The 26,580-nt window shown below is 32.6% G+C and overlaps 1 protein-coding gene across 1 annotated transcript; it reads right to left on the minus strand.

Annotated features, from left to right (window-relative positions):
- Window positions 1-324: 324 nt before the first annotated feature.
- LOC123661789 (semaphorin-1A) lies at window positions 325-26,580 on the minus strand. Its single transcript, XM_045596729.1, has 14 exons — window positions 26,539-26,580; window positions 21,082-21,277; window positions 13,373-13,477; window positions 11,761-11,849; window positions 11,106-11,247; window positions 10,278-10,480; window positions 9,741-9,886; window positions 9,437-9,519; window positions 9,076-9,304; window positions 8,728-8,876; window positions 2,828-2,956; window positions 2,038-2,248; window positions 1,627-1,828; window positions 325-396 (listed from the first exon to the last, which is right to left on the minus strand). The coding sequence occupies exons 1-14, from the start codon at window positions 26,563-26,565 to the stop codon at window positions 325-327; spliced, it is 1,983 nt and encodes a 660-aa protein (XP_045452685.1). The 5' UTR covers window positions 26,566-26,580.

A 26,580-nucleotide genomic window follows, 5' to 3' on the forward strand; every position in this document is an offset into this window, starting at 1 on the left:
ACCATTATTTAGCTGTGATCTTCTGTAAGTGCAGGGTACTTCCCCAGTCGGGTTGCTTCAGAGCTCTGGCCACCTTAATTACTACAGAAACACAACACTACACGAATTATTTGTCTGTGACCTTCTGTAAGAGTGAGGTACTTGGACGATATGCTCCAGATTTTGAGCGGGACATTTCCTACTGTGCCCTACCGCAATAAATGTTCATAATAACGTGGCATAATGTATACATTACAAATAAGAGGCCGTACCCAACGTATGGTGGTGATGCGTGTTATGCTTGTGGTGGTGCATCTGATCGCGCGCGTCCGCCCCGCTTGTTTCTCAGAGATACACTTTTTTCACTGAGCGCGTGGTCGAGAAGCCATTGTCGTTCCCACGCCGGTACCCATCGCCCTGCGGTCCGAATATTCCTGCGTTAACTAACATGCCGCAGTGAATATGGATGCATGAGAACATAAAATTAATGAGGCGTTAGTGATATTATACCTTGCAAATAGGATGCGTATTTTAGACAAGTAAAATGCATTTGTATCACGAACTGACAAACGACATTGGTCGAACACTACAAACAAGAACATATCTATAACTACTTTGACGATCTAGCGCAATGATAAGTACGCATCCAATTTTGCAAAGTCATTATGAAATTATTTTAAGTTTTTAGTATAGAATTTGTTAATCAATCAAACTCACAATAATTCCATGGTATTAATGATAAGAATGAATAATGAAATGGATAATAATTTATGATTTTGATTAATGAAACAAACAATGAAATATACGGCAAGCCACATAGCAAATTAGATTAGTTCGAAATTTAATTTTGGGTGAATAAAAAATTTTTGAACAGAATGCTGTGCAGATGATTTACAAAAAAAAAGCACGATGACAATTGATATCGACAAACCTGACATACTTAGATCATAATTTGCTGAGATTAAAAAACATTATTTTAGTGTACTTTTAGTGCTGTTATAAAACTACTTTTTAAAAAATATTCATACTTAGATCATAATTTGCTGAGATTAAAAATCATTATTTTAGTGTACTTTTGGTGCTGTTATAAAACTACTTTTAAAAAAATATGATAAGGTTCAAAAAGCCACTGTCTGAATTATAATTTTCGTGAGAATTTATTTACGTAAATAATAAAATTAAGAAATCTTTTAAATAATGATAAAATGAAAATCACGTGAACATCGACTAGCTTCCAAATAAAACTATAAAAAAAAAGTTTGAGAGTACGCTCAACATGGCTGTGGCTATACGAAAAAACGATTTGGTATTTTTACTTAGTGAACAATAAATTCTTCTAAAACTAATTTAATATAGCTCGTTATCCCACCCATAAAATAGGTCAGATAAAATTAAACCATTTTGGAACTCTATCTCCCCCTTTGTCACGCTATGGTCACACTTTCTATGACCCTACCAAAATTAAAAAAAAAAATTGAAGTTCTCCCCTTTCTCCCTTGTCACATTATACCACACTAAGCAATCCCCCCTCCCTCAAACATGCAAAGGTATTTTATTGAGACCCCTTAAGGACTATCTAGCCACTGTTGTTCGTACATTATCATCATTCTAATTAAGCATAGAGAACAAAGCACAACTGACATTGACCTGGTGGGAGCGAAGCGTCCCGAAGTTATCCCGGCGGTACGAGTCGGGTTGGAACTGGAAGAGTGTTTCGTGGTGGGGGTGGTATGGTGGGTGCTTGCGCAGTGTGGCACGTGGGGACGCGGGCTTGGGCTGTGGGGCTAGCACTGGCTCCGCGTATGTGACTTCCTCTACTTGTTGCAGTAACTTCGGTTCTGCTTGAATCCTGGAATATCGAAACAGTGTGCGGTAATTTCAAGGTTGAAATTTTATTGCAAGTCAATAAAATTGCAGTGTTGAATTACAATATTACAAATCATTGACGTAATTTTGTAGTATTATCTTTTCGTACATAAACAGAGAGTAAAAGAGTGAAGATAGATACAGTAGATAGACAAATATGAGAGAGAAAGAGTGTGTAAATAAAATTTATACCTGTTAATATTCTGTCGTTGCTCAAAGTACTCGTATTCCGTATCAGGGTACGGCATGTTATCATCATCGTCCTTCTTGCAACGCCGTCCACAAATATAACCAGCAGCAAACCCAGCGCCCAGCGCCGCCAGAGCCCCGGCTGCGACTGCCAGCGCTAGTGTTTCTACTGAATAGGCGGCGGGAGGGGGATCTGCTTGTAGCACTTCTGGACCTGAAATATATATATGAAATAATTTTAATCTATACTAATTTAATGAAGCTAAAGAACGCTGTGTGGCTACGGTAGTAAGGAATATAGCCACCCTCTCTCCTCCCGTGGGTGTCGTAAGAGGCGACTAAGGGATAACACAGTTCCACTACCACCTTGGAATTTACAAAACTGACAGATGGCGGGATAATGGTTATCCCGCCATCGGTCGCATCGGGTGATGATGAAAGAATTTGATTGTTTGTTTGATAATGCTGATGTTGTGTGATCCGTTAGACTTGACAAATAATTTTTGCGAGCATTTTTGTTGAGGCAAAGCATCACAATAAGCATAATCTATGCAATATTATAAAAAACGGCAGTAACCATATTTTTATTTTTTCATAGATTTTCATAACATGTAGGTAACAAAATTATAGGTGGTGGTGAAAACACATACTATAATTTATTTGAGCTTTCTTGCTGTAAGTGTGACTTAAATATTAGAAGATAACGAAAATGTAACATATGAAAACGCCTTAAATAAGTCTTTACTAGAATTATAGAATTATTAGAGGAATTTATGATTTCAATTCAATTTACCTTCATTATTATTATTGTTTCCCTTGCCGTCCTTATCTTGAACAATGTTGATTACTTCCCCCTTGTTTTCACCTCTTGCATCGTCATATAAACCAGAGCTCAGCCCCCCTACAGCTCCAGCGTCTTTACCTACAAAAATATTATTTAACAATGAAAAGTATAACGTACAGTGCAAGTATTTTTTTAAATAGATATTTTATATTATAGTTGTATATAGTAGTATTATTTAGCAGAGATCTTTTTTAAGGTTTTAGGTACTTCCCAATACGTGTCCTACTTAAAAAAAATCTTTTAGATAAATGAGGAAACAGAACTGGCAGTTGAAGGTTTCAATTCCATGAATTACTTTTTAAGGAGTTTTGTACTTGAAAATCATATCGTGTTTGGCGGTAAAGAATAGTTACGAGATAACAATATAATAATAGTATGTATGTAGGTAACCTAGCTAACCTAAGAAATTCAAAAATTTGATAGTAGCTCAAGGCGTTTTTTTAATACGAGAAAAGGCGTATGCAAAACTTTGGAAAACTTAGTCCCCCCCCCCCTTCGGACGTCGTCGCGAGCAGACGTGTTTTTGTATATATCCTTACATTTTATTTTATAAAAGTGGTTTAAAACTCAGTGAAAAGGTGAATAAACATTGCAAGTACGAGTTTAACATACGAACTACCAATTTTGTGTAAAAATTCAACAGTGCAGCAGCAATTACTTATAAAAACTTTAAAAACGAATGTTACAGTGAACTTAAATTGTTTAGTGTTGCTTCGATGTGTCGTGGCGCTTGACCTTAATAAATGTCATAGCGCAATCATATCTGTCTAAAACATTAATAACATATATGATAATTTCGCATCTAAAGTTAATGTTTCGGTGGTCCTGCGGTGTATATGCATGAATTCATAAGTTAAGCGTTGAACGTTCGAACCTCAGTGAAATCGGAAGGTGCAAGATATATAAATTTTTATTTTTTTTTTTTTTTTGTCTCCATTTTTATTTTTATTTTGGATTTTTTTTTCTTTCATTCATAATCCAATATGCTTCGAACACCACCAAATATTTCTCCAACTCGACAACCTTCACGTTCGGAGTCCGATATACAAAAATTATGTATTGAACAAGCTCTTACGCCGGAGTTCACGGCAGTAAATCTTATACAGCGTTCAAAGCGGCGCCGGTCTTCAGATGAACATACGGACTCAATAACAGAACTAAGAACCGACCTCATGAACATGATTAAAGAATTGGTAAGCTCTCAAAATACGTGACTAGATAAATTAGAAACGCATATACTAGATATAAAAACTCAATACGTAAAAATAGAAGAATCTAATCGAGACATAGAGAAATCTGTTACATATGTTTCGGATCAATTGACCGCCATAGAAGAAAAAATTTCAAAACTTGAAAGTGAACGCAATAAAATAGCTGAGAAAATGTGCTCACTGGAAGGAAAAATAGACTTTATTGATTACAACCTTATTAAAACCTGCGTAGAAATGCGTAATGTCCCCAAAATACGTCAAGAAAATAAGAATATGTTATATGATTTAGTACATCGTCTGTCAAAGAAAATAGGAATGGAGATACAAATGTCCGATATTCGAGATATCTCTAGACTACCATCAAAAAAGGAAAGCAGGGTGTCAAGCATCAGCGTCGAATTTACAAATACTCTTCTTAAGAATAACTTTCTGACCTCTGTAAAACAATTCAACAATAAAAATACTAGCAGTAAAATTAATTCGACTCATCTGGGCCTTGATGTACCCCGTACACCTGTTTACATCGCAGAGCAGCTAACTCCATATTTCAAAAAACTGTTTTATGCTGCAAGAAACTTCTGTAAGGCAAACGCTTTCACTTTCTGCTGGACATCAAATGGACGTGTCTTGATCAAGAAAAGTTCTGATACACAATATATTGTCATAAGAACCGAACAACAATTACAGCAGTTATCGTTGAGGAATAATAATACTAACATATGACTAGATTATTATAACTTTAATATGTCTGCGTGGCTAGTTTTCTGCTTTAACTCATGCTTCCTTTTAGTATTAATTTGTAAACCTTTTGTGAACTTACACTCATTTACACCAATACATGAACAACATTACCTATTTTCATGCCTATACTCTACTCTCACACTAAACAAACACTACCTCATTCTAACACTAAACTTATATAATACACCTACCTTTTATCTGGAATATTTTCTCCAGCATTGTAAAAATTTAATTACCCTTAACTTTATTTTCAAAAATGGCTATTAATAATAATTTATCGGACAATCTTGATCAATTATCTGTATCGGAGTCGTATTGTTGTAGTCCAGAACAGGTACAACTATTTATTAAGCAACCGCAGCATTACTTTAAAATCTTTGCCCAGAACATAAGATCAATAAATTGTAACTTCTTAAGTCTGCAAACAGTACTTCATCGAATTTCCATTAACTGTGATGTTATTGTTTTGACCGAATGCTGGTTACCGTGTAGCAGTAATACTAACATCCCTTTTTTAACAAATTATTCAGCACACTGTACCAAATATAATTTGAATCAGAGTGATGGTGTAGTTGTGTATATCAAAGACGACCTTGATGCCACATGCACAGAGGTAGATTTGGGGGGCTGTGCTACTGGAATGTTGGTTAATATTGGGATGGATCTAGCTATTCTTTGCCTTTATCGATCACCGGCAGTTGACAATGTAGATCCATTTATCTCTACACTAATTGACATATTACCATCCTTCGCTAAGTTCAATTCAGTCGTTTTAACTGGCGACATAAATTTGGATATAAAACCACATACCTTGGACACACGCGCTCATGACTATCTCAATGCTCTGGCATTTCATGGTTTCTTGCCCGCCCATACCATACCCACTAGAGGTTCCAACTGCCTTGATCATTTTATTTTAAAAACTAAAATCCCCGCAATTTCTCTAGTTCTTGAAACCACAGTGACTGACCATTTTTCTTCTCTTCTGTGCTTGTTTTGTAAAAAAATTAAATCCAAAACAACATCCAATAATATAACAAAAGTAGATTTTGCGAAACTTGACAAACAAATGAAAGAAATTGATTTTACCCCCATTTATTCTATTAAGGACCCTAATATTGCTGCTGACACTCTGGTGAATATGCTAAATAGTGCTATTTCTAATAGTACCAATGTTATTAAACTACCTGCTAGAAAAAAAATCATAAAACCCTGGATTACACCTGGGCTCTTGCGATGTATACGACACAGGGATTCACTACATAAAAAATTAAAAAAGTCGCCCAATAATAGTATTCTCGAAATTAGTTATAAACGATACAGAAACTTTTGCAATAAAATTTTAAAAAAAGTTAAACGACAGTACGATACCGATGAACTTACTAAGGCTGGAAATAATTCTAAGATTCTCTGGGACAAATTGAAAAAGATTACAAATATATCAAAATCACAACATTCACCAAATCACCTACTGTCTCACGCCGAATCACCTTCACAGACCTGTAATCACATAAACAATTTTTTTGTTGAAACACCAAAAAATCTAGCGGACAAAATCATCTGCAAAGACCCATCGTCTCAACCTATGTGCATACGATATACCAGACTAACAAACACCTTTGTTTTAAATGAAACGGATCCTAAAGAAATCATGGCTGTAATTAACTCTCTAAGAACAAATGCAGCGACAGGATGGGATGGAATTTCACCTGCTACTTTAAAAAGATACTCTTCATTACTTTCACCAGTGTTATGTTATATTTTCAACTTGTGCTTCCAGACTGGCATTTTTCCGACAGCATTCAAAAAGGCAATTATTCATCCAATTTTTAAGGGAGGTGATGTAAAGTCTTTTAATAATTATCGCCCTATAGCGGTTCTTACTTCTCTATCGAAAGTTCTCGAGCGTTTAATAAATAATAGATTCGTAGATTTCCTTGAAAAGTTTAATTTGATTTCTCCACAACAATTCGGTTTTAGACGGAATAGAAGTACCTCTGATGCAGTTCAAGACATTATGGACTTCATCATTAACAAATTAAATAACCACAACAAAGTGCTTACCATATTTCTTGACCTTGCTAAGGCTTTTGACACCATTCCTAAGTCCAAACTGTTATTAAAATTAGACATGTTGGGAGTAAGAGGTTTACAATTGGACTTATTCCAAAGCTACCTGACAAATCGGACACAAATGGTTAAACTGGGTAACTATATTAGCAATGAAATTTCAATAACCTGTGGAGTGCCACATGGCAGTATTCTTGGTCCTACGTTGTTTTTAGCCTACATAAATGATTTATGTAATTTGTACACCCCTAATTCAAAAATAGTGTCTTTTGCTGATGACACAGCACTCACTTTTTATGGAAACTCGTGGGCTGAAGTTCAGATTATTGCTCAAAACGGTCTTAGTTCTGCATATGATTGGCTTCTTTCTCATACTCTTACATTAAATACATCAAAAACAAAATTTATAACTTTTTCTATTTCACCAAAATCACAACCCCAAACTCCTATCATATTAAAAGCTCACTCCTGTCACGCATACTCACAAATAGACACAGCATGCAAATGTCCTCTCATAGCCACCGTTGATAATATACGATACTTAGGTATATACATAGACAAAACTCTTAACTTTAAAACACACATTAATCTTCTTACAACTAGGGTCAGGAAACTAATTTATATTTTTAAAAACCTACGACATATTGCCAACTGTTATGTAATACGCACAGTCTATTATGCCTTATGTCAAACAATTATTACCTACTGCATTGCATGTTGGGGTGCCGTTGCTTCTTCCGCAATAAAACCGCTGGAAATAGCCCACAGAGCAATATTGAAGGTAGCCACATTTAAGCCTATTATTAACTACAGAACTTTACAAAACATGGAATGTTCTCAACGTCAGACAGCACTATATTTTACAAACTATTCTTATGCAACACAGAAAGACCCCCTTTATTCCGATCCGAAAACGACGAAAAGACAAGATTTGTACTATCCCACAGTCGAATTATGCCTTCACAAAACGATTTAATTATTTTCTCGGGCCATATCTATATAATAAACTAAATATAAAATTACCTATCTATTCCTTACCCTATGCAACTTGCAAAAGAACCGTCCGTTCCTTTCTTCTTTCTAAAACTTATGACGAAACTGAAGAACTCCTCAAACTGATTGCTTAATTCGGTCACCATGTAGTGCATCCACCAAATTTCCTGATAAAAGACATATCAGCATACTTGCACACACACAAACATACACAGAAACACAAACATACACACCAACACAAACATACACATATACCAACACACACTTACATACACGCACACACAAATACATATTGGTAACTCTTAGTTGAAATCATGCAGACATATCTGTTACAAAATTACTATTTTATTTCATTTTTTTTTTGTTTTTATTTGTTTTTTGTTTTTTATTATTTCACTCTTAACCTACTTAATATTAAAAATTATGTATGTTATCTTTTGTAGAATGTAATGTAACTTTATAATCTATAATGTAACTTTGAACTCTGAACAACTCGTGGCAAACTAATGAAAAGTAAAAATTGTAGAATTCTTGGGAGACAAATCTCTTCTCCTTAATATAGATAGCTCAGCTACCTAGCTAGGAGAAGTAGAGATCAAAATAGTAATTGCTTTCAAATTAAACCTAGAAACTGATTGTTCCTTTTTTGTCACTTGTTACTTGAATATGTTGTGTAAATACGGAAATAAAAATATTTAATATTTTAAAAATATTTAATATTTCACAAAATTTAATGATTAAATAAATACGAGTGTGCTTTAGACCACACAACTGAAGTATTACAGTTTGCTAAAGTCATTTCTTTGATAGAAAAGAGCTATGTGCTATACTAACTATGTGGACAGGCAGCATGGCTTCCTGTGCTGACGCTTTGGTAGAACGAATTCTCATCGAGCCAACGGCTGACACCGTGTGAATAAGCGCGACATCTACCAGCTTGTTTGTCCCAAGCGCAGTATGGATCTTGAAGCGCTACGCATTCCCTATTGAGGAATAATATGGTTAGTATTACGGTTAGTACCTATTTTATATTTTTAAAAACGGTATGATTTAATCTCTAGTTTTACTAGTAATTATATAACTCATAACTAAGTAACTTTATACAAAGTCTAAAATCAATAAATAAAATAGAAAACAATCCAAATTAGTATATTCTTTTAAAACAAAAAATTTAAAACTTACGAGCAAGAGCTTATCTTGTCACTTGAACACCGATGCAATCTCAGACTAAGGACTTCTCTATCTGATACAGCGATGAGCCTCGCAGCGTCTCGGCCAGCTCTGGCTACCCTTAGAGCTCTAACAGGAGAACCAGCGGCGAACGCTTGTAACTCTTCAATAACAACTGGTACCGCTCGCTTGTTCGAATCGTAAGATACTGCGTTTATTGCTTTGATGATTTTGCCATTATCTTAAAGAAAAAAGTTAATGAAGTCATGCAAAAATTAAGAAAAAATAATGTTTAGTTGCTAACTTTGAAACTCGTTTTAGTGCATTTAGGTAATAAATAGTGTAATGAGGTTAATAAGTATGTTATAGGTACCTGTCCCAATAAATAGAACATCATACGCTTTTCCACCAGGAGTTTTTACTTGAGGATCTACAGCGATTTGTGTAAATCGATAACTGAAACAAAATATTTTATTTAAATATTATGTATGTTGCACTTGGAAGCTCAGTATAAAATAATTCATTTTCTAATATTTTTTTATTAGGTTTTGTTTCGGGTTAAAACGGAAGGCCCAATATTAGGCAAGGGAGTAATAATAAGTAGATGAAAATCAGTGTTTACTTTATACAAAAAAAGACGCTCTCGGTTAATGATATAATTTGATCTCGATACTTACTGAAAACTGGTTCTTATAACTATTGGTTCTCCAAAGAAAGCTGGCACTGATTCATCCATTAAAGCGTGAGTTTTGATAAAGTTCAACGTTTGATCTGGCAACTGCCTTGAATCATTGTGGCAAGTACCCGGTCGAGGTTCTGGTACCTAGAAATATTTAAAGTAAAGTAATTTGTTCTAATGTTACTAAAAACTCTTTTCAAAAATTAGCCTGAGAATTTTGAGCCATATCAAACAGTATGAGGAATATTTGATTTTCCTCAATTTAAATATAAGTCAAGTAGTGGTGATAAATAAGAGATTATGAAGATTTCTGATGGATTTAAAAGATTTAAGTAAGATATTTGAAACTTGAAAATTTGTTTCAATGAATTTAGAAATATAATTCATTACGTTGATTGCTTTTAAGCAATAAGGCCGCCTTTTGTACATTTTTTTTCTACAAATTATGGCTAATGTGCTTGTTTATTTTATTTGTTTGATGTACAATAAAGTGTAAAATAAATAAATAAATACGTTATGGTAATATCAATTGCACCTTTGCACTATTTACTGGCAGCCAATTAGAGTTGATCGCACTTTGCTCCTTAAAAGTTCCTTCGAACGTATCTGCGATATCTTGCATACTGAACGCACAGACGGCACTCCCCGATATACTGTTTGGAGGAGTTGTGAACGTGCCGTAAATTAACTGTGCATTGAGGCCACCGTAGACGCCTTCAATTAGTTCTGTTGTTGATTCTGGAAATAAAACATTTTTAGTGAAATATGCAGTTCTGCCTTTAGATTCGTATTCTCCATTTGGGCGTGCATAAAGACAATATTAAGTTGAAAAATTCCGCGCAACTGTAGTTTTCTAATGATAAATAAATCTTTATTTGATATAAAACAAAAAAATTGTCCGCTTGATATATTTTAAAACTCTTAACACAATCAACTTTACAAACATTGCTTTCTATTGTATTCCTTTTTATACTAAAATTCCGCTAATTTTTCTAACAATGGAGTGTACTTAACAAAATGATTTCATTTGTTCCAATTCATTAAATATTTGTGTTCAGTACAAGAATATACGAGTATATGTACATGATCAAGAAGATTGGCGTTAACATGTGGTGTCTAATTAAATGTACATTTGAGCCTGTTGTAAATTGTGAAAGTTTAGACGAAAATTGAATGACATAAGTTCTGGTTTTGATTGCGATTTTATATTTTCTTAGATAGACAAAGCAAGTCAAATACATATCGGCAAGCACGGCATTAGAAAGTAAAAAATTAACTACTTATCAATCAATTTTAACATAAATATTGAATTATATTTAGAATTCCTACCATCAATAGGCGTAGCAAATTTATAGGTACTTACGTATTTCATTGAAGTAGAAAGGGAAATCCCCTGCAACGGAGCAGTTGAGTCTCGACTTTAGGAACGACGTCCAGCGTTGTTTGAACCGGTGCGGTCCGCCGCGGTCGTCGCGACACACCCGAGCAACTCGAGAAAACACCGCCTGTAAAGCGAACGTTAATGTAGGAACTACGTAAATAATTACCGATTTTTCTTATCAGACGCTTCATATTATCGATACCTAGTTATTGTATTAAAATCTAACACAATTACAATGAATAAACATGACAATTCAAAAGTGCTTTTGTAGCCTAATTCATTCTATCAATTGTTTTTTTATTACATTTTTTAAACGTGAAACGTTAAAGAAAAATATAATATACAAACTTAACAGCATGCGACAGCCTGTCTTAACATTGATAAGAAATTTCTTAACATAGCATAACATAACATAAATTATTAACATAACATGTTAAACACGCAGCTGCTAGTAGCTTTAAAATGTAAGCTTATTAAATATATAAAGAAGTAAGAATTACATCTATAGTTTTAGCTTTAAACCTAGCTTTTAGCTTTTTAAATAACACAGCCACTGGAAACCTTTATACATTATATACCCGCCCCCCGAGCTGTTTTATATATACATAAATATATACAGAACGAAATTTATACGTACTTTTCCACAGTTGATGTATTCGACAGCAGTTTCCCGAAAGAAAAAGTAGACGAAGTTTCCGTGTACTAATGAATTCACGAAATCAGGAGCTGCGAACGGAATAATTAGCATTAGTAGCAAACAGGTCGATATTAATGCATTATGTAAACTAACATGATTAACTACAGCCCTCTTATTACAGGGCTGACGCTCCAACCTTATTTACAATGTAACGATATCGTTTACATGAGCGTTTGTTTATCGCTTAGAAGATTTACCCTTACGTTTCGAATTTTGATAAGGTTCACTTCCGGTAAATTTAAGTATTTTGATTTATCTATAAAGCAACTATCTCTTATATGAAAATATATCATTAATTTATAAATGTGTGAAATTTTATAAAACAAAAATTATAAATTATATAAAGTTTGATGACGCATTGCCGCAGAGGTCACACCACTGGCAGTTGCACTATCATGGGCTCAATCCCCGCTCATGGCAAAGAGTTGTATAGGCCTTATAGGTGTTTGTGCTTATGAATTGTGTGTCTCCATACCCCTGGACAGAGGAATCTTACTGGGTAGCGTTGAGTATGAGGTTTTTATTTATTTATTTAAGTTTTTATCATTGGCAACCCTAACAATACCATAACATAGTGTCGATGATTTTAACACGATCCTAATCTGATTTATCGTCTGTCGCATCGGATATCATGGCTGTGACGAGAGTTCCCACCGAAATGCGTTCTAAATTCAATTAATTTGACAGATGTATGTTTGACAGCGACATTCACGCGCAATGGTCTATACTATACATAAATATTTAAACTATGAATACATATTAAGGGATATGTTATTACTAATTTATATAAATTATATATAAAATTCTCGTGTCACAGTTTTCGTTGCCATACTCCTCCGAAACGGCTTGACCGATTTTGATGAAATTTTTTGTGCTTATCCGGTATCTATGAGAATCGGCCAACATTTATTTTTCATCCCCCTAAATGTTAGGGGTAGTCCACCCCTAAATTTATTTTTTATTTTTTAGACAAAATTTTTAATTTCTATTTTTTTATGATACAACATTAAAAAATACATACAACCCTAAATTTTCAACCCTCTACCATCAACCCCTATTTTTAAATAGCGTTTAGCGGCAAGACAACGTTTGCCGGGTCAGCTAGTAAATTATAAATCTTTATTATTCTTTTACCATAAATTAAAATAGTTATAATTATACTTGCATATTTAGCATATTTTTTTCGTCTATCTACGTTGTATTACTTGTCGATGTAATTGAACTTGGTTTTTTAGTTTGCGAGCAAACACAATTATACAATTAATACTGCTCTTAAGCAGTGTTGTGTTCCTGTGATTAGTAAGGTGACCAGAGGATTGTAGATGGGGTCGATAAGGCCCTTGCAACGCTTGTAGCTACGGTAATCGCTTACCATTAGGTATATAGCTGTTTAAAAAATAAGTGTCAAAATTCAGTGAGCACTCGTCATTCCACTTCGTTTACTGAAACGTGGTTAAATGACATCTGCGACATTGCTTCAATGTTGCCATGTAAAAGTTTCATAACTAACTCAGTTTCAGCTTTCGTGTTACGGACTATGTAAATTATTTACCATTCAAAGTCATAGAGTCGTACGGTTCTGTTTGTAATGGCTCTCTGTAGATGATGGGCTCCATGCCGCTGAAGTCGGCTACCGTTCCTGAATACAGTTCTCCATCTGGAAAGACAATACGAAATTGATATTAATATTACCAGAAGCCTATTGATTCTTATTGATTCTATCTTTTTGATGTCAAAACAGTTTTAGTATGCTCACGGCATATATTTTAAATTCACTGTAAATATTTTAAAGTATACCTAGATGACATAACTTAACCAGATTGACTATAATTAATCCAGATTGTTATCAGTATCTTCCTAGTAAATCAATTTTGAGATTTTTACTTAACTTGACATATATTTCAAAGGTGAAAACCTTTGTAAATCTGAAATACCCACGTCAACTGATCACATAACTCGAAGACTGACGGTAGGCATAGTACTGATAGTATATATACAGTTATCAGGACAGTCTAGCAGGGAGTCCATTTCTACACAGTGAAGCAGTCGTAAGTAATAGGAAATAGTTAATTAGTAGTTAATTATTAGAAGTTAATAAATAAATTTTAATTAATAATAATAATTAATTAATAACATAAAAATAAATAAAAATAATTAATATTTAAAGTAAAAACATAAATAAATAATAATAAAAGTGACATATTATTAAAAAAAAAATTAGTGTGCTTTAGACCACACGACTGAACTAAAAGTTATGAAACGTAACTCTCTCTCTTTCTATCTTCTCTAACTTATTTATCCCTCTCAACTTCCGTTCGCCTCGCCCAATCTCACTTTTCGTAACGCTTTCGTCACTCATTCACCAGCTTAATCCCTATGTCAAGCGTGCTTAGAGAAGTTTTACTTCAAAAATAGACCCTTCTAAAAGTTGATACATTTGATGCCACTCACCTTCCCATATATATTCGTATACTAGCTGCCCGGACAGACTTCGTTCTGTTAATAGTTAATCTATACAAATAAATAAAATTGAAGTGTCTGTTTCTAATATAAAAATAATTGCTTTTTACTAAATGTATACACGGTATATATACTAAAATATTTTTTTTTTTTACAATTTTTGTCTGTCCGTCTGTCTGTCTGCCTGTCTGTTTGTTCCGGCTTATCTCTGAAACGGCTGGATGGATTTTGACGGGACTTTCACTGGCAGATAGCTGATGTAATAAGAAGTAGCTTAGGCTACATTTATTTTAGAAATTTATCTATATTATTACTCTGCGAACTGAATAATAACTTTTTTTTTAAATTCCACGCGGAGGAAGTCGCGGGTACAGCTTTAGTAAAAAAATGCAACGTTTTCCGAGTGATGACATAAATTTTTATTTAAAAAAAAATATTTCTTTTTTTGTTATAAAAACCTTCCGTGGAGTTTGAGGAACATACTAAAACAAATAATTTGCCGAAAAGGTCAAGCCATTGTCGCGTTATGCGCTTAACGACATTCATTTTTATTATATAGATGTATGACGTATAATATCACAGTGTTGACTTTATTTATAAAATCAGGTAGATCAGAAAGTTATCATATAATTTTTAGTCGTATAAATTCTTGTAGAAATATTTTTAGGTGCGCCTTTGTTAAAAAAATCTATAAAAGTATATTAAACGTGTAAATTACAGTGAGAACTTATTTCATTTTTTATAGTACTTTCACGCCTATAATATGCTTTCATCATCAGCGATAAAAAATAACGGATGCCTGCAAATCGTATTTGCTATTTCATGACGACTCATAAATATCAGTGAAATTGCCTACTAACCGTGCGTTCCATCCTTTGTTTCACAGTCAGCTTCAAGTTAAAACGCAAAACTGTGCATGCGAAAATGAACTTTATAGTTTTGTACGTAATATCAAAATGGCTGGTTCGAATTTAATTCATCGCCATATGTATAGTGTGGTGGTCTGTGCCCTGCAATGTACCGCATTGCAGTGCTTCAGTCGTTAAGAGAAAGCCATTGCAGTAATAGTCAACTAATATATAGTAATTAACGATTCTCTCTTAATTGGTAGAGAATTCAGTACAAGTTTTGCTTCCTTTTAAGTATTAGTTTTATTTTTTAATTTGATTTTTTAACCTTAAAAAAATATTAAATATATTTTCATTATTTAATTTGCAATAAACACATTATAACGACTAAAAATATTCTTTTATCTATTTAAAGATAGAACAAATAAAAAAAAAACATAAAACAACTAAATAACTACATTAAACTACTTCAGGATTCTTTCTCGGGAGAACAATCTCAAGAAAGTTTTATTGTTATTAAACTAGTAATTTTATTACATAGCAAGGAAACTTCAGAAATTAACCGAGATAAATGTTATTTTAAAACGTTCATTAATTTTAAGGTATAACTAATTTTAAATATTTCCGTTTTAGTATTTTATTATAATTATTATTTTTTATTTATATAGGTATACGTTTACGTAACAATCACTCTGGTGCAGTGGTCCTAAAATACCAACGGTTTGAGAGTTCGATTCCCGCTCGGGATGAATATTTGTATAAATATTTCTTTCCGGTTTGGATGTCTGTCCTTGTGAGTCGCTTAACGCTGCCGGTCCCGGTTGTAATCGTAAATACCTGATTGCGTTAGTCATAGTAGGGAACATATCAGCCAACCCGCTGTGGAGCAGCGTGGTGGATTAAGCTCCAATACTTCTCCTACACGGAAAGAGAGGCCTATGTCCAGCAGTGGGATGTTACAGGTTGAATGTACATATGTTTACAAAGAAAACTTTCAATTATATTTGACGAAAATATTAAACGTTTAATTACAAATGGCACTAAATTGGCATCGATTTAAACTTTACCTAAAGCCTTAACTATTAACCAACAAGTAATTAATTACTATTATTACTGTAACCAAATAATTACCATTATAAAAGGCGTCATTAGTACGTTACTGAATAATCTTTGAATGTCTACACAAACCATATTTCAGTTTGATAACTTCAATGCCATTAAACGTGTATATAAAACTGCGCTACAATACTGCAGACATTAGATCTGTATAGTGGTCCCATGGGGCGCATGGCTTAATTGGTCCAGATCAATAGGAGATAACTAACCGTACCCATGGTAATGGACTGCGCTACACTTTCCAACGAGTAATGTTCAGTTTTGTGTAGCAATCCTAGTATAATACGTGGCCAGTTTGTGCGAACATTTACTACTGATTTTAATTTAACGTTGAATATTAGAGTATTTATTAATGATATTTAAAATATGTTTTAATTAATACATTTCAATATCTTATTTGGCTCTAAAACAAAGCCAAATAAGTTATTGAATAGTTATTAAAATATTATATATGAGTAGTAAATAAATGTTTGTTTTATTTGATATTGTAGTGAAACAAATAATACTAATTAAAGAAAAAATAAGTTAATTCATACTTAGGTCGATAAAAAAAATCTATTCAAAATTTAACTAATGAATTATATAATTATATTTAAAAATATAGTATTAGCACTAGGTCGTGTATTACATGTTTAAAAAAATAATAATTTGAACTTGAGTAAATCAAGAAAAGTATTCTAACAAATTGAGAGTAAGAATAAAAAAAAAAATACACACACAATGTAAAAAATTTAAAATAAAATTGATTTATACATTTTTTATATGAACTCATTGTACAATTTGAAAATCATTATATTATTTAGTTATAATTGTTAGAATAGTTCTATAAGGTAAAACTAGATGGCGCTGCCCTGTGTTTAAACATGCTAACGTTTCGTTTTCTGAATTACATATAGTTTAAGAATATTTTTAATAAATTGCTATGCGTTTTCCGGGTATACGGTAGTTTTACTGGCCCTGGCTCTATCGATTGAGAAACACTCATATCGAGATTACACCGTGATAATGCAATTTCTTTACGAACGAAGCCACATTCAAAACCAAGAGTTTAAATGAAAATTAAATTTATAGGTACACTTGCATAATTATATTTCTCTGTCATTTCTGTATATATTCGAGTGGCGAACGAATGAATGACCGAATTTGCAAGGGGGAATGTTAACGTAAAGAAAATTGTACAAAGGACAGTAATTGATGATGTTCGTCGTTGTTGCATTAAGTGTTTATTTTGGGGTGAGTTTGGCGAAATTGTCCAAATATCGTTCGCCATTACACAAATATTTCCTATTGTCAACCGAAGTTTAAATGGTATATAGGATCCATCTTTGGACGTTTTAAACTTTATTGCTGGAAAGAATAGTTACTGGTTGTGAATGACTTCATTAAATTTATACATATAATAATGTTTTGTCTCGTTGCGAATATCGTTTATGATGATTTATACATATTTTTTTTTAAATATTTTTTTAATATTTCATATCAAACGTTCAATCAACACTAAATATATGATTTTATCTTTTAAGCCCCTACTATACAAACGGTTCAATTCTAAACAAAAATAATTATCAGATTGACGATTGGTAAGCTCTAAAATGTTAAAAAATTATTTAAGTACTTAAGAATCGTTACCAAATGAATCTTTCATTTTCTCCATTAGATTTAAAGCTACTTTCTCGGAATTTAGACAAAAATACTATTATAGTCTCGAAATAGTATCGTATAGGTGATTTGTAAACGAGGGTCTTGTACAAATAAATAGAACAAAGTAAGTTTTCCTTTGTCTTATTAGGTTAGATATAACCATTAACATACTTGTGTTCCGTCTAAATCTCGGGATAGTGTTGACTATTCTCATCGGTCCGTTAATGCTCCGCCTACGGTGACCAATAATAGAAGGCTAACGTGTTCTAAGAAACGAATAATAAATGATTTTCTCTTTCAAAGGTGAGTGGGTAAGGAAATTATGTTTGTTTGTTTGGGATAATCTCCAACTTGTGTATTTCGTAGAGCACAATGAAGGCCGTATAAGGAAAACATATGGTTTTGGTGGAACAAAAAAAATCTTACTAACTAAATATTCCCGGATTCGTTGGAGATTTTCGTCACGGCTCAAGTTTATTTATGAGTGTTTAGACTAGTATCACGTTCTTACGTCGCCTTATGTTTTATGAGTTTTCTTGTTATAAGAGAGATTTATGTCTTATTAGGATAATGTATTATGTTTATGAATGTGTTGAATTCAGGGAAACTTGCTAAATTTTTATGACATATTTTCAAAGATTAGGTAATATTTTATACGAGATGGAACTGTGTCTTAACTCTGCTCGTGAGAGGCCACGTTGTCGTTTGACATGTTCCTTGTCATTTGTATGAAAATATATTTTTTTTCACGATTCTCATGGGATTTATTAGAATTCTTTCCGACAAACATTTTTCAGATTTCTATCCTTCCACGTACTAACGTCCACAGTAGATCATTTTGTATAGTTGTCACGTTATAAAACGTACTCGATCCCTTTCAGCGCAACAATGAGCGGCCATTGTACGCCACCAGACTGTGAAAGTGGGTTCATTCGATATAAAAAAGATTTCTTTTCCCTAATTTCCTGATTATGACTTCTCTACAGCACATATGTGATCCCATTGTCATCGGAATAGTCAGGTTTTTTTCAAGAGGGGAGTACGATGTGAAAAACTTTTTAACTGTTAAAATAAATTATTTTAAATAACAGATAACTTTTTACTAATACTTATAATATAACATACATAAAAGAATTGCTTATTTAATATAACGGGATGATAGCAAATATACATGTTGTGCCTTAAAAGAACGTAATTTTTTTATTAATATATCTTTTTTTTTTAGAGCTGGAATTGTCATAGGTTCGGCAAAGATCTGTGTAATGAAATGTCGAAGTCGGACTCAATCACAAAAGGTTCATACATATTTGACGGTCTAAAATTATCGAAAACTAGTGACCCGCTCCGGCTTCGCACGGGTATAAAATATAATTATAGCCTATGTCATTCACTGAAAAAATGATTAAAATCGATCCAGTAGTTTTGATTTATTCATTACTGCCCGTGGCCCGCACGCGTTAACTTAGAGTAAAAGCCGGCCGGAACCGCCGCAAACGCTACGTACTGCGATTTTTAAATCTGTAATATCTTCGAAAATATTCATTTAAATCATATGCTGTAAAGGGCCATATAGATCTATATTAAATAAAAAATATATTTAAGGTATTTAATTGGATAAGGATTAATGCTGTATTGGTTAAAATCGCTTCGAAAATTAGCCATTATTTGTCGTAAAAAGTAAATGACAAAAAAATGTTATTGTGGGATATCCATAAGAGATAGGTATGTACCATCGCGGAGTTTTCTGTAGAACTTTTCAATGTGTACAATACTTAGTACATTATTTTGATAAATCTCGTAAGGTTCAGCCTGCGTTTGCAATTTAAGCGAAAAAAATAATTATTATTTACGACATAACATTAGAAAACTCAAAAATAACAGTATTTCTCCACTATTTAATGGATGTTATTATACATATAAACCTTCCTCTTGAACCAATCTATCTATTAAAAAGAACCGCATCAAAATCCGTTGCGTAGTTTTAAAGATTTAAGCGTAAATACATGTGCAGGGACAGAGAAACCGACTTTGTTTTATACTATGTAGTGATGATGAAACACGTTTAATATATTAGCGTCTAACCTTTTCATAGAGATCTTCTTGAATATATTTTTTATTATTATTTATTTTTAAACGCCCACAATGCCTATTTTATAAAAATTTCAACCGTTTACCTATTACGACTCAATTAATATAGACCGCGAAGTCTCAACAATGGGGTCCGTTGGTGTGAATTGAATTATAGGACTCTAAAACATGATATACATTTTCACTTCTATAAATTAATATAAGAAATAGGGCTGGTGTTACATAAATAAAAATTGATATGCAATAAAAAATAATGTAAAAACGAGGGGCTGTATTTACACAAAAAATATGATAATTTTTAATAAATAGTATGAACATTAAACAACAAAAAAAAAACAATATATATTTAATTATTTGTAATATTTATTAATAAACAAAATAAAACAAACAAAAAACCTGTAAGATTCAACGAATAGTTCCAATTAGAATCGTATTAATTTCGAGCGGGCGGTCTGGGGCATACTCGTACAATTGGTAATTTAGGTTCTCAGGATAAATGTAACAGTAATCGTGAACGATGCGGGTATAAGATTGAATTGTGACCGTGAATCGTTTAACGTCCACGTAAATCGTGCGAGCCGTTGCTTTTCGCCCATTCATTTGGGGCTTATTCGTGCGCAATCGGCTTTAGTGCCCCATGACGCGTCACATGTCCTCAACTGACTACCTAATTGCGAGGACATTCTTTGACGATAAATTCAGCTTTATATTTTTTAGTAATGAATTTTTTAGATGTTGAAATGCGTCTGAAGATCTCTTTATATTTTATTTTTATCCTTTTATATTTAAACAGCACGTTTTTTTAGAGAATTATTTTAGAGAATTCAAGAAAGATTTAGTGTAAATGATATAAATTAAATTCTATAAGATGTCAGAAGTTGCATCTATTGAAGTGAATCATTTAAATAAGTTTCTGAGTTATGAAGCTTTGTTATGAATTTAGTGCTACTTATTCTAATACTAATTCAATTATATCTTATCAAGATCTACACGTTATATTTGTTAAACTAATTTCTATGAAATTAGGTTTTTGTATGCTTTTGTTCTCGACTTTATCATATCATTCAAACAGTACGTCACAAAAAATATGTTCATATTTTGTACTTACCAGCGTAAACAGCAGTGGAGTTATGTTCAGGGTCGTACGGACAGACCGCCTGGCCAGACTTCTCCTTTTCCATATGATAGGAATCTCTTTGCACACCGTACTCTCTGCAGAATGGTTTAAAGCTGTTGGTGCCGCAGACCAGTAGCCTTCCCGTGCCGAGCGACACCAGCACTCGAATGTAGTTTTGACAACTCTCCTGTAACAGAAATCTAGATTAATAACGGTTCATCCGTTTCAGAGCCACGAATGCTACGATGTACCGCCTACATACATTTAACACATGTCCATACATATAGCTATTATTATACATTTAATGTTATCACGCGTATGTTTTTTTGGTAATAAGCTTAAAAAACAAAAATACCAAAAAAAAGAAACAAACCTTTAAATAAACATTTATAAAAACTACACAGATAAAAAATCTTATTTCCATGCTCTTGTTTATACAAGACCTGTTTGATTATTACAAAAAGTTATATACAGTAAAACATTTTATTAAGTTGAAATTTCTCATAAAAATGATACATTGTATAAATCCGTGATACCATTAACATATAAAGCAGAGTTCATTTATTTCTACTCTGATACCCGCGAGATAACTCTCAGAGGCCCACACAATACACGCAGTAGGTACGTATGAAACAGGAAAACGTTTTGTTTTTCCTAGAGCTCATGTCACTACCAATTTGGCTTGGTTGTACGAGAAGTCACGGTGTCTTCTACGCTATTACACCCGCCTGATACGCGTAAAAGTCTATCTTTCAGACGCTTTATGAGAACACACAACACGAAAAAGAGAATCGAGTACATTCGATGGAATAATTCGTAAATGTATTTAAAAAAAATTATCGTTTCGGTGTACGTTTTTTATTTTACGTTACTGTTTTTTAATTAAGCGTATAGCGTTTTGGTTTTTGACAATGTAAATTCGTTAAAACAATTCAAAACGGAGCTGTAATGATTGGCTTTTTGTTAAATCAATTCGTTGTTTATGTTTCATTTACACAGAATTTGTACGATTGTATTTTTTGTGTAACTAAAACTTTAAAACTTTATTAAAAGTAAGAAACGAGTGGAATAATTATTATTCAAAATATTTATTCAGCTTGTAGCAACAGCGTTAATAATTATACGAAATACGAATCGATTCAACATGGTTCTGATTCTGAAAATTTCATCGTTATTTCGGGTTTACCTAGTAAAAAGATTCGAGGTGATCTTCAAACAATCTATGATGGAGTTGGACTTATATCCACGTATTCAGGCTGATTCACGATGATCAGATGCAATGAACGTGGGATATGATTACATTTGCATTGCCATACACCTCTAGATGTCCGCCCGTAATTCTATTCGAGCACACTGAGTCGCAGTCTGATTGGATCTCACAGTAGACGTGTTGGATCTCAGACTATTGAGCATCAATGACTAGTAAGACTGATATTGAAAATTGAAACTGTTTTACAAGTCGTACTTTTATTATTGTAACAACAGACCCAAATGTTTAGCATGTTTACTTAAATCTCATAGAAAATGATAAAATGATCTGATATATTCAGATTCTTTATAATATATTTATGTGTATAAATACATCTATTATATAATATACAATGAAATAAGGTGTGTTGGTTTTGGCTTTGTTGTTTATAGCTTGTTTAAGTCAGTGATAGGTCTTTCAGAATCTAAGCCGAAATATTAACATATACGTACTATTACATGACAAATATCACTTTATCTGCATATTAAATTACACCGGGCCTTATGAAGATTATCATGTCAAGTCTGACACCTGTGAAGCAATAATCCTGACAATGAAGACACGCACAGTATATTAAGTTGAGATAATAGAGATTAGGTTGGTTTTCGGATGGTAGGAACGGAACAATGAGCGTTAGTTTTAGTTGGGGAAGTCATTGGATTCGAAATAATAATGTTGTCAATATCAATTGATTTGATACCCTCACACGAGGCATAGAATTGAAACCTGCAAACATTAACATTTTGAATAGATGTAAATTCATTATAAGAGTGTAGAAATCTCTCAACTTTTATAATATTAGGAATAGTTCAATTGAAAGATTGACAGATAATACACACACTTAAGTAAAATTTCAAACACATTAGTGTTTGAATCAACCCACTGTCAGTAAGTTTTATATGCAAGCTTGTCAATAAACATTATGACTACTCTGTAATAATTTCAAAGGAAATTGTTCAAGATTATCTTTATTGGTTATAAATAAAATATTAAAAATCATTAGTAACTATTTTAATGTTACAAATCTAATAATGCCTTTATCCAAAATAGAATTGACTTTATTTTTCAAAAATCATTAAAGAATGATGTAATTTAATGATTAAAATTTTACTTACATATCTACTCGTAACAGTTACGGTCACACACTCTATGGTGGACACAAATGACCCTACCTAAAACATAGCTTATACGGAACAGGACTTAACCAAATCGCGTCTGTTACTGAGCAATGCGAAATCAAGATTCTAGACGCAGCCTGTATACTCACTAGGTTCGAAGCTATATTAAGCAGCCAACTATTCTTAGATATATAAAATAATATTTATTAATAATTATTATTGAAATTGTAGTAAAAAATACACATTCTGTGTTATTACACTATTCATTACATCTTTAAGAAGAAGCTATTTCTGGGAATAATATCATACGTTAACCTAATTATAGCGACTAACTAAAATAAAAATTAAAAATAATTTAATAGCATTTCCTTTATTATAAGATTAGTTGTACATAAAAAAAAAAAACAAAAGCAGACAAATACAGGGGTCTAGGCTCCGAATATGATTTTGTCCCATTCGGTGTCGAGACCCTTGGTCCGTGGGGTCCTAGTGCTACAAGACTTTTTAAGGAAATAGCAAAAAGGTTATTCGACGTCACAGGAGACCGAAGAGCTGGCAGCTACTTCGGACAAAGAATTAGTCTAGCTATTCAAAGGGGGAACGCAGCCAGTATCTTCGGAACCTTGCCTAAAGGGGCTCCTTTTAATAATATTTTTAGTTATAATGTATATGTATATATACTTAAGGTTTTTTTAGTTTTATGTAATTTATTAGATTCATAATCAGATTGTTGACTTACCAATTAGTGGCGTGTGTTATTTTTTGATTTTAAAATTTTTATGTATATTTTCGAAATACTTGTTGTACATATATGTAGCTAGGTTTTTATCTTATTTTTTTGTTTGTATCAATGTATATCGAAATAATTGCAATGTAAGTGCACAATAATTTGCGATACATATAGAATATAGTTGTAGCATACAGAACATTCGATTCGCTTTAATTTGGAAAGTTAAAGCTACTGAATAAAAATGCATACAAATGTAGTCATACATTTGAAAAAGTTTTAAAAATTCGTTTTCTTTGTTACGTACTCCGAGATAACGGAGATAACGCAACCGCAATGTGAAAGCAAAAATACATTTTTTTCTGTACGAAATTTTTGTCTGTGGTTGGTTATGTTAGGTGGTTTTGGTGTTTTTTTTTAAATATACATGTTAGGAAATGTTTTTTTAGCACACGTAAGAAATACTTGTCGTACATAATACTTAAGTTAATACGAATAACGAAAACTGAAATTATTTTACACACTCTTATAATTAAAAAGGTGTTCATACCTCCTTATTGAACCAATAAGCCCTTAGTTTCATAATGTAATTAAACAATTCAAATAATGTGAGGCAGCTTCAAATTTTTATTTAAATTAGTGTTTTTTTTTCTATATTTCAGAATATCGAAAAAAAAATAGAATACTCAATTATACTGACTCTAGTGTAATATTCGATACTTCTAACCTTGAGGTTAGAAGTATCGAATTTTACACTAGAGTCAGCAGCAACCTAAATATTGGCCGCCATTACACGCAACCCACCTCCACATTACGTTGTTAATGGGTACGCTGGAAACGATTTATGGTGTTTCATACACCACGGACGGCTTTTGGAACTATGGATAAATTATTGTCTTTTTTATATGACGCACAATGATTGTGATTCCATGAAAAAATTTATAAAATGAGCAAATCTTTTTATATATTATAGAACATAGAAACTACATTAAAACTTTTAAATATATGACTCTCTTGGTATTTGAATGGAATAAAAAAAGACAGGAAAGGTCCCACTACTTAGCAAAAACTTTTTCTTCATATGCAAAAAGTGTTGCTTTTTTTGTCACACTGCTCCAACGTAAGTTGATAATTAATTCACCTACTAATAGTAACAATTGCTGTCAGGTGTTAATGATAAAAATTAAGACTCAGGGGCTTACGTGGTCTCTGATAAGTATTCTATTAAATACCCCTGGTGCGATTTCAGACGCTCTAGAACTTGATGTTAGTTCTGCATTTCCATCTACTATATGCTTCCTACTACTATACTTTCTGAATTTCGCTGGAGATTTATAACCATTGGAATACTATTTCAGTTGTTATAACCATTATAGTCTATTTGTTTGTAAATAAGATTTGTATTTGTATTAAAATTTTACATCTATATATTATGTGCAGTAAAACGTATACTATTTCTCTTCAAGATTTATTCTAAATGTTCAAATAAAGAATGCATTGAAATTAAATTTGGTTTGGATACGTCTAAAGACAAAGCACGTCTGGTAACTGACGATTCACAACTGAGGCATGAATTTCCGAACGAGCCACCAACAGCCTAATCTACTTGCAGATGAACGTGAGATGTCTACAAGAAACCTCACCGTATAGGACCTAGGAACTGTACATAACTTAATTTGAGCTACCAAACCGGAATTTTCTATAAATATTTTCGAAAAAATCTTAAAATTCTTTATATATTTAAAATACTAGTTTTTTAATTTATTTCGAGTGTCATTCATATAGGAACTTATTTGATGTAAAACGCTTTTGTTGGAACGTATTCTATAAATTTCAGACCGCTTAATAACCTTACCTGAAATAAAATTTTCAGGTACGAGTATTCAAACGTGCAGAGAACGAATTTCCGCTCGATTGGCGTTTTAATTTGCCGGTATTCGGTAGATGTTCGCAGAGTATGGCCCCATTTCATATGCTAGTGCTAGCCGAATTCAATTACCTTCCAAGGTAACAGTGGTATTGTTTAAGGTGAAGTTATTGTTCTATTGTATTGAAATACCTAGCTTGTTTACTTTATATGTGAGTATAGAACTTTATGCAGAGATACTTCATGTCTACGTACACATGTATATGGATATTTTGAATAATGTAGCAGTTTTTTATGTATTTTTTTTTCTCAATTACTGCAGTATTAGTATTATATATTGATATCAATATATCAGATTATAAATTTATTTCGAACTTTTATTGTTTTTAATTGTAAATGCCAATAAGAATTTAATTCTGAAATGTAACTAAGGTTGTGTAAAAACACAATTAGTTTGCAAGTTATTTTCTGTTAAAATTTAGCTTACCTCATCCTTTCCTTTGACGACACACATTTGTACGTCATTTTC

The sequence above is a fragment of the Melitaea cinxia genome, chromosome 17 (assembly GCF_905220565.1).
Source record: "Melitaea cinxia chromosome 17, ilMelCinx1.1, whole genome shotgun sequence".
NCBI lineage: Eukaryota > Metazoa > Arthropoda > Insecta > Lepidoptera > Nymphalidae > Melitaea > Melitaea cinxia.

Excerpts from the sequence above, each read along its gene's own strand:
- LOC123661789 (XM_045596729.1), bottom strand. The coding sequence starts at position 26,565 with ATGTGTGTCGTCAAAGGAAAGGATGAG. Across the intron at positions 13,478-21,081 it reads CTCCACTGCTGTTTACGCTG|ATGGAGAACTGTATTCAGGA; the intron begins GTAAGTACAAAA and ends TTGTCTTTCCAG. Across the intron at positions 9,520-9,740 it reads GTTATAAGAACCAGTTTTCA|TTATCGATTTACACAAATCG; the intron begins GTAAGTATCGAG and ends ATTTTGTTTCAG.